Raw genomic sequence first — 9,473 nt, 5'->3', positions numbered from 1 at the left:
GTTATCAATCGTGTTCTTTTGTTTAGAAATTATTCTCGGGAATAGAATCGGAAAAAATCATTTATAATAAAAAATTATTATCGAGAACAAAATAGTTATCAAGTGCACTCTTAATTTCATGTATGAGATTCAACTCTTACAGTCTAAAATGAGATAAAGATAAAAGGTGAGAGTTAAGATAGAACATGTCGAAGGAAAAAGAATCAATCTCGACAATTAATGTAATAAATTTCATAGCGATAACGATCGCAATCAATCTCAAGAAACTTGCTCGATCAAGAAACCCAAAATCAGGACCGTCCGTCTGCCGAGAACGAATGGGGACCGTTGATCATCCTCCAAAACCCGGTAAATTCAAACGGAGAGCGAAATAAATTAAAGTAAGAAACAAGAGGAAAAACGGAAGTGGGAGAGCGGCACGCCGGCACTCAACTTCAAGAGACTTTGGCGCTTAAATCGACGCTTAATTGCCGCGAGCGGCTCCATCCAACGGCCAGCGGGCGTCCCGCGTCCGTACGAGATTCCCCTCTGCCTTCCCCGCAGAGTACAGAGAGAGTGAGAGAGAGAGAGAGAGAGAGAGAGAAAACTTGCTCGGCGTTCAACGCCCCACCCCCCGCGCCAACTGTATAAAAAACGCGTGGAGTAACGCTCGCTCTCGCTCTCCCTCTCCCTCTCTCTCCCTCTCTCGCTCGCTCCATTTTTTTTCTCTCTCTCTCTCTCTGCACTATCAGTCGTCGTCGTCGTCGTTATTGTCTCCTCCTCCTCCGTCGTCGTCGTCGTCTCTTCGAGTCGCTATTTCTGCTTCGATCTCGTCTTCAGTCGATCGGCGGGTCACTGATTCATCGGTTTCGCGCGGCGGCGCGGCGTGCAGTGTCTTGTGAAGGAAGCCTTCGGTTCGGTTCGGTTCGATCTGTTTGCACGAGCTGGAGCCTTCCTTTTTGCTTGTATGAGCATCGAGTCGGCGCTGATCGGGTGAGTTCTTAATCTGATTGCCCGTCGCGGTTATTTTATGCGATTGATTGGTTTAGAGGCGGGATTATTGTGCGGATCGATTGGCGATTGGTTGCCGAAGAGGGATTGAGTGTTGGATTAGTTCAGTGCGATTGAGTTAGCAATTATGGAGGTATGTGGATTCTGCTTTGGTAAAGCAATTCGGTGGGAGAGAGGAATCGGGACGTGTTAAAATGTGAATGCGATTCCGGTCCTCTCTTCTGGTTACGGGGAGGCGGAATTTTTGCTGATGAGTTCTTTGCAATATGGAATTTTTGTTGCGAATTTGCCGGTTTGTTGATTACTTGCTGAAAAATGGATTGGTGTTGGATAGTTTAAGTTCGATTAAGTTAGCAATAATGAAGGTAAATGGATTTTTTCAGCACGATTCTGGTTTGGTAAAGCGATTCGGTAACGCAAATGTGATCCGGTCCTCTCTTCCAGTTATGGAGATGCGGGATTTTACCGATGAGTTCTTTGCAATAAGGAATTTTTTATTTTAAATATATCATGCGAATATGACTCTGTTTATTCATGTGGTAGAAATCAAAGATAAGGAGCCTGAAGAGGAAAGTTGTTATTTTCTCCATTTATTGTCATTGATTAAGTATGATTTCGCCGTTTCTGGTAGTTACTTCATCGCGCTATCTCTAACTGAACAAACATTTGATTAAATATGGACAAAAAGATTCCGCTGGGGGAGTCGCTTTTGGGTGCAGCAATTACATGCCCGTGTTGTAAGATAGCATCTCTAGGCAGCAGATTGCGGACAAAAGTGGTGTGTTGAATCACAAGTGGTAGACCTCATTTCGTGAACGAGATTGTGTAACGCTTATGAGCCAATCTATTTGGCCCTGTCGGTGGCATAATCTGTAAAGCTTTCTTTCTGTGCATACCCAATTGCATTGAGAGGCGGCAAATTGGATAGCCTTCTGTTTAGGGAATTCCGGCAAAAGATTGCTCCTAAGACTGCTAGTTGTCCTTGGACATCCCTTTTTTCCTGTAGTCTTGTAAGTATACTCATAATGATCCTTTTTGCTTTGAAGAAAGAGAAATGAGGTGTTGGGCTAAGGTCTTCGTTGTCTTGGTTACCTTATCATTTTTTAGAGCTTGAGATGTGAGCTTTAATGTTCTTTGCAGGAATAATTCTATTATGCAATTCAGAGTTCCGTGGCCAAATTGTAAATGCCATTCCTGGCTCTAAGGACGTCTACGGGGTTTTGTGATTGAGATAGTTATGGTCGAGCCAGAATCAGATGTCATTAAGTGGAGTCGTGATTTTTTTGATAATCCACTTGTTTATTCGGGATACTACACAAGTCAGCACGATGCTAATGGCACCTATTATGGACAGCATCCGATGAGCGACCATGAGGAAGAGTGTAGCACTGTGGAAAATGATGAGATCATTGCACATACCTTACAAGAAGAGTTTTCACAATTAGCAATGAGAGAAGTACCTGTATATTCACATGCAGAGGAAGAGTACTCGAGAGCATCTATTGACCAACAGAATTGGCAGACTGCATCACCGAGAATGTATTGGTCAGGTACTTGATAATTGATGTATCTATTTCATGGCTTATTTCAGCTTGGTAGGTTGTCTGAAATTTCTGTCTGTGGATGCTCAGGGAATATTTGTAACCACGGAGAAGCAGATAATGCGTGGGTTTCTGGTTCATCTATTAACTATGGTGATGGAGAAGAGTATTGTTATTCTCAGCAGCCAGTTGATAGTTATGAGTACAGCGAGATGGACGATCCATTGAATCAAATGGTTCCTATTCCAGTAAGTTTTTTTCATTAGAACGGTTGATGTCCCAGATTAGTTTTTCTTTAATCTTCGATTATGAAAAATGCTTCTGTCATCAGTGTGGCTTGTGAAAGTTATAGATGCTATAGGCCTTCCTCTACCAACTAAAGTCTCTCCATCATGTTGTTGACAAATTATCAACTAAAATCTCTCTCTCTCTCTCCTCCCCCTCTGTGTAATTGTGTAAAATTTTTTGCTTTTTTTTTCCTCTTTTCCATGAGGTGGGGTGAACGATATGCCAGCTGCCTCTAGTCAGATTTATTGTGAGAAGCTTATTTAATGTGAATGTCCTCTGTTTATATTAATGGAAGGGAGACCCCCTTGCATATTTAAATGTCAAACTGAAATTCCTACCATACAGCATGTTCCAAGAATCAATGGGGAGATACCTTCCATGGATGAAGCGACTTCAGATTATGAGAGGTTGCACCAAAGGTACTTATTCATAACATAAGAGGTCAGATTATGAAAAATGCTTCTGTTTGTAGTCTGGGTTGTGAAAGTTATATATGCTATAGACATTTCTCTACCTCCATTGACTAAAATCTCTCTCTCTCTCTCTCTCTCTCAACTAAAATCTCAAATTAGATAGACATGTCAGCAGCAAGCGGGATGTTGTGTACTTAATTCACCTTTTGCTTACCTGAGTTGTCACCATTGTTGGTGACGGTTATGAAAATTCTGTCATAGGGGGGCTAGACAATACATACAATTCATGTTCTTTCTGCCAAAGATTTAGGCGCCTTCACAATTTTGCACTGCTAAACTTTGGCCTGGTAAAAGCAGTTATTGAGCTCAAAAGCTTTAATCAGGAAAGGATGTCTAGGGAGCACACAGCCGGGATGTGATGGCAGTTTAAAAATATTCACCATGTTGTTTTCTTTTAATATAATTCTATTGTATACTGAATATGATTATGCAAGCGCTGATATTCAATATTTTAGATTGCAATTGTATGACTTCGTGGAGCATAAGGTAGAAGGGGATGGAAATTGTCAGGTGGGTTTTCCTTCACTTGTTTTCATATTCTCTATGTGATTGTACATTTACTTATACCTATTTTTCTATTCAATGATGAGAATGGGAACGAGCACTTCTCATTTCTTAGTTTTCTGAATCTATTGTTTTTCCCAGTTCCGTGCATTATCAGATCAATTACATAAAACATCTGAGCGACATGAATCTGTAAGGCAAGAAATTGTAGGACAGGTTTGTTTTTCAGACTGGAACAATCCTCTTTAATCATGTTGAACAAATCAGAAACTTATATTTTGAATTTCTTCCATTTTCCATTTTTTCAGCTCAGGATCCTACGAGAGCTTTATGAGGGATATGTTCCTATGGACTATGATGAATACTTGTGCAAGATGTCCAAGTATGTTCATATTTTCATTATTTAAGCACTTGTATATCATTCAATGGTAGCTATCAGAATATTTACATGTCTTTGATTCTCTTATTTGCACGAATGACTCAGCAATGGGGAGTGGGGTGATCATGTCACTTTGCAGGCTGCTGCAGATTTGGTATGTCTCTTTCACGTTGTTTTCATTATCTTGTGAGTTTTAATTCTGGTTATATTTTTTCTTTTTTTGATTGGTTCAAGAAGTATGTCGGCATTCAGCAGTGTTGCCTGGATTCTATGCTAGTATGCACCTTGAGCGAATACTTCTCAAGGGCACGTTTGACATAACTGGGGAAACTGGAATGTTTTGCATGTGTGCTCCCTATGGGTCCTACAGGGACCGCACATGATCCTGCAGTTGCATCAGTCACAACTGTGGATAACTGCCTGCATGCATTTTTTATAATTTACATTACATGGTGACTACCATCAGCATGAGTTTTTTATATAAATCTATTTCTGTGACTTCAGCAACTGACGGTATCTTCCGTCATTTGTACATGGTCTTTTCCAATAGTCTGTTTTTCTTGATTTAGATTGTGGTCATTATATTTGACATAAACTGCTAGGTCAACTGGAGTGACTTGTGGTCTGAACAACTTTGTCTTAGAAGACGGACCCCAAGATTGATATGAAGCTTTTGCTGGCAATACACTCTTTTAGTCATTCTTCATTCAATGGGAAAGAATTTGAAAACTTAAATGTACTGCATTATGTAAAATTCTCTTGCTATTAAGACCTGAAGATTCTAATATAACTGACTTTTATGTGTTCATTTCCAATATGACTGATGCTGATTTTATATTTCATTGCAGTATGCTGCAAAAATATTTGTGATAACTTCATTCAAGGATACATGTTACATTGAGATTCTTCCTAATGGTCAGAAACCAAAGCGAGGTAATTTGCATCTCTCATCTGGGAAGAAATTCACCTTTATTAATTTTATAATCATTCTTTCATACGTGCTTTTAGACAGAGATTCTTCGAGTTGACTTACTCTTTCAAGCCTGGTATAAATTTGAGTTATTTCAACTTCTGTGTCCATCTTAGCGCAAATGTCTGTATTCTTTTCATGGTTTAATATTCCTAATAGTGTATGATGCATTGTGGGTCTTGTTCTAATTGATACAAGCTTAGAATGATATCCTTGAGAATCATTTCTCAAAACATTTTTGTCCATATGCGTGTGTGCATGTGCCTTTGTGCGTTTTATGTCACTCACTGGAGGATGAACTTTAATAACCTACTTGTTGATTTATGCCAACAATCATGGACAAGTTTTAATAAGTTGCTCTTGTCTTGCAGTCCTATTCCTGAGCTTCTGGGCAGAGGTGCATTACAACTCAATTTACCCTCAAGGTAGCCTACAACTTAAGATGAGGCTCAGTTTAGTTTTCATAAGTTAATGGTCCTAGATTTTTTTAATAAACTTGTAAATTATCTTGATATAGCTTAACATCTCAAAGAACTTTACCAAGTTTCCAAATTATGCCCACTCTCTTTGTGTGTTCTATCATTTCACCATTTAAGTGATATGGTTCCTTTTCCAATTAAAATTCAGATATGCCTGCCTCACATCGTGGGAAGAAGAAGAGTTGGTGGTCTTATTGGAATTAAGGATCAGCCAGAGTTGGCCTGCATGAGGCACATTCCCCATTAATACAGTTGAAATTGCTTCTCAAGAGTTCCGTTTAATTGGCATGAAGCTTACTAACTTTCATCTTCCTCTATTGTAAATTCATAACTCCAATGTGGTCTGTGCTGCCTTCATTTACTCATCGGCATGCATTTTTCTCATTTTGCATGCCGGTGGCATTCATATCTAATGTTGAAAAAATTCAACCAAACATGTATATTGTTCCGACATTCTAGAAGAATAAGATATTCAGAAATGGGAGGTTTTTTCAGCTGTTTTTTTGTTCAAATAGAGGTGGTGTATCTCAACATATGCGGTCGTAGATTCTAAAACGGATTTGCCTGTGATGACGTGTTTGACATGTTGAACAATCATTGCTAATTGGTATTGAACATGTAGATGAGCTGTAGTCGTTGAGATGGAGGCTATGGCATAAACTTATCCGTAGCGAGTCCTGTAATCTGCCGCTTCAGAATCCTCCATATGCTTCATTTATGCCGAGTACTTCCACGATCAGCTTTAAGAAGCGTTGTCAGATTTCCTGATTGGTCTTAATGTTCTTTATACGGGCGTTGAGAATCCTCAATGCTCCCATGCTTTAATGGCGGGTAACCTGATTCTCTTATTTTGCACGTTCGTGAAGAGGTGCACAAGGGGAGAGCAGATGAGAGAACATCACGTCTGAGATCCGTATGGTGTGAGGATAATGAATCCGTAGTTTCCGTCTTCTAGTTTTACCTATTGATATTATGCAATGTGTTGTTGTTCCGATTGCAAACATATGAACAGCTCGTGAAAAGCAAGAATTGATGAGGAGGGATGATGAGAAGCCCAACAATAACTGTTTCGAAATGGGAGAGTTGGCCATGAAGGGCGAGTTTGCATCGATGCTAGTATATAATCTCAGATGCCTTGATGGAAGTAGATAGAATCACCTTCCATGCATATCTGAACCATGTTCTAGTCAATCGACCGTGCCCAGTCCTCGTCTTTACGGTGCGTTCTTTTACTCTCATGGATATCACTCAATTCTCAAATGAAATCGAAGAAGTCGAATGAATAGTAATGTGAGAAAAAGTGAAACCGAGGCACAACCGGGCGAAACCGTCCTGAATCTGATACCGAACCGGCCACTAAACAGCGATGCCGATGCAGTAGTTTCTGCACTGCAATCCAAGGTCAAAGTCGAAACGGCTCTTCTCTCACAGGAGCTCAGGCCACGCCGTCCATTTGTTTTTTTTTTTTTTTTTTTTTCTGTTGGGGGGGGTGTAGAAGTGCATCATCAATTAATGCAAGCGACAATCAAACTTTTCTCCCGGGATCCTTTAATTTTTTCGTGAATCTCGCATGGTGCCGTGAACGACCGATGTAATTTGATTTTGATCGAAAAAAAAGTTCTTCCGGTACGACATTTCGCCAAGGAAACGAGCTTTATCTGAAAAAATCGTGCAATAATTACGCGCCCTGAATCTCCACTGGATTTGTTTCACTCGAACCCTTCATGTCCCCCAACACGACATGGTCCCACGGTGGGCGTGGGTCCGGTTCAAGTCTCACTGTCGTGTTTTTCCTTCGTGTCTTTTGACTCAATCACTCTCTCTCGTGGACCTATGCGGTCAACACCCCGTATACACACTGTGAATCCAAAAACCATGTCACGCAATTGCATATCAAACGAAGGTCCCCACATTTCTCAAATTTCCTTTTCAATTAATACATTTAACGATTCAACTCCTAACATTGTGCATCTTCTTCATGCTCTAATTTAAGCGCCCTGTCTCCATAAACTATGGAAAAAACAAAAGAAGAAGATGAGAAAGAGAAGAAGAAATACACATTGAGTGCGATGGAGACATATACCACGTCATATATTCTTTACCAGAAAACCAACCCCCCAAAGGACACTAGCTCAAAGACCTTATCTTTCTCTCAGCCAAGAATCTCCCTCTGCTGCCTCTCCTCCGCCTCCTCCGTCGCCGTCGGCTGCAGCAGCAGCGCCGTGAAGGGCATATGGCGGTACCCGTTGGTCGCGCAGCCCCCGCCGAGAAGTCGAACCCGTTCGGCTGGCTCAGGTCCAGCCGGCAGTCCGGCGGCGGCGAGATCGGGAACGCCCCGTGGCCGGCCGCCGGGGGAGCCAGCGCCAGCGGCTGGGCCGGGCACGGGGCTGATGCGGGCGTGGAGGACGGAGGGAGCGCCCCCACGGTGGTGGTGATGGGGTCCGCGGGGATGCTGCCGTAGCCGGTGGCCGCGATGATGGAGGGCTCGGCACAGCGGAGGAGCCACTCGATGGTCTCGCCGTCGGAGCGGTGGCCGAGCTCCCGGGTCAGCTGGAAGATCCGGGCCGCGCAGAGCGCCGGGATCCGTATCCGGCGCCCCCGGCCGTTCACCTTGGTGTGCCGGTCCCTGGCAGGAGCGGCTGTGCTTTTCCGGGAGAGGGCCACCTGCCGGTGGGGCTTCGGTGGCGGAGCCTCGACAGCGGCGGCGGCGAGGTTGGGGGGAGAATTCTGGTCAGAGGAAGGGAAGTCTTGAGGGGAGACAATGGAGCCCATTGTTAGGAAAGTTTAGGGTTTTGGAGGGTACTGACTGCTGACTGGTCACAGAGATCTCAAGGATGAAGATGGCTTTTTTTTTTTTTTTCTTTTTTTAAATTTTTTTCTTTGCCTTTTGGATTTTTCTTTCTGGGTTTTGGTGAATTTGATTATGCGCTGTGGTCGGAGAGAGAGAGAGGGGAGACCAAAGCTTGTTTCAGTCTCAATAGTTTACTGAGTTCAAGGAGCATGTGGATTCTGGTCTTCTCGGGTCTACAGTGATAGAGCGTATTCGCAGCGCCCCTGTGGGCTCCACACTCTAGTGGCTTCCTGTGGGCCCCCACCTGCCTAAATTTTCGTGCTCCACTGATCCCACGTGGCACTCTGCTTGGTTCGCCGCCCACCACGTCACCGTATCTACAAATTAGATACTACCGTCACATTAGGAAAAAATACTTACATGAACCGAATCTACGGCTTAGATACTATCACAATTATTAGGGTATGTAAGATTTACGTTGGAATTCGACCAAAAAAAAAAGGATCTATGTTGGAATATGTGTATAGTTGATTTAGATCGCCAATCATTATGATTGATAATTAATTGTATGACTTCTTATTATGATCAAGAATTTATGGTTTAATTTCCTTATAACTTTCCATTTTTTGACTAACTTTCGTTATTTCTAGCACTAAATTTCGGCGAGAGTTTTTTTTTTTTTGGTAAGGTAACAGTATATTGACTTATAATCAAATTATACAACCCGAAAGATCAGCATAAAAAAAACTTACACTAAAAAAGGCAACAAGCCAAATCAAGTGGAAGGATGCCGGGGAAAAAAGAACGAAAGCTACCCAGGTAGCAACAAGGAAGCCAAATAGCACCCACCAACAACCAAACAAAAGGGAACAAGCAATAGCAACAACAACGAGCCAAGTAGCAGAAACAACAAAAGGAGAGGAGATGAAGAACAAGGGCCAACGAGGTCCTCCAACCCTCTCAGCATCAACCCTCAGAAGAAGAGGCTTGAAGAACTTGTATGCTAAGGAGGACACCAAACAACAGCAAAGGCCGAAGCACCCAGAAGGCTAAGAAGC

At 42.3% G+C, this 9,473-nt stretch overlaps 2 protein-coding genes across 3 annotated transcripts; one reads left to right on the top strand and one right to left on the bottom strand.

Annotated features, from left to right (window-relative positions):
* Window positions 1-628: 628 nt before the first annotated feature.
* LOC104435556 (OVARIAN TUMOR DOMAIN-containing deubiquitinating enzyme 12) lies at window positions 629-6,136 on the top strand. 2 transcript variants are annotated; one of them, XM_010048310.3, is made up of 11 exons: window positions 629-972; window positions 2,345-2,540; window positions 2,622-2,779; window positions 3,165-3,238; window positions 3,748-3,802; window positions 3,938-4,012; window positions 4,105-4,178; window positions 4,281-4,329; window positions 5,024-5,108; window positions 5,517-5,570; window positions 5,773-6,136. In XM_010048310.3, exons 2-11 carry the CDS (start codon window positions 2,351-2,353, stop codon window positions 5,826-5,828), a joined length of 870 nt encoding a protein of 289 aa, XP_010046612.1. In that variant the 5' UTR covers window positions 629-972; window positions 2,345-2,350; the 3' UTR covers window positions 5,829-6,136. The 2 variants fall into 2 exon arrangements, with proteins under 2 accessions (XP_010046612.1, XP_010046586.1); XM_010048284.3 differs by having other exon boundaries at window positions 2,131-2,540.
* A 1,379-nt stretch (window positions 6,137-7,515) lies between these two features.
* LOC104435593 (transcription factor TCP11) lies at window positions 7,516-8,933 on the bottom strand. Its single transcript, XM_010048318.3, is given in 2 exon segments — window positions 7,516-7,890; window positions 7,893-8,933. Coding segments are annotated over 2 exon segments (618 nt in total). The 5' UTR covers window positions 8,397-8,933; the 3' UTR covers window positions 7,516-7,776.
* Window positions 8,934-9,473: the final 540 nt, after the last annotated feature.

Source organism: Eucalyptus grandis, chromosome 1 (genome assembly GCF_016545825.1).
Source record: "Eucalyptus grandis isolate ANBG69807.140 chromosome 1, ASM1654582v1, whole genome shotgun sequence".
Taxonomy (NCBI): Eukaryota; Viridiplantae; Streptophyta; class Magnoliopsida; order Myrtales; family Myrtaceae; genus Eucalyptus; species Eucalyptus grandis.
This window is presented reverse-complemented; position numbering and strand designations above follow the sequence as displayed.

Coding starts and splice junctions, on each gene's coding strand:
- LOC104435556 (XM_010048284.3), top strand. CDS start 2,228: ATGGTCGAGCCAGAATCAGATGTCATTAAGTGGAGTCGTGATTTTTTT. Junction 3,239..3,747: donor TATGAGAGGTTGCACCAAAG/GTACTTATTCAT, acceptor TCAATATTTTAG/ATTGCAATTGTATGACTTCG. Junction 3,803..3,937: donor AAGGGGATGGAAATTGTCAG/GTGGGTTTTCCT, acceptor TGTTTTTCCCAG/TTCCGTGCATTATCAGATCA.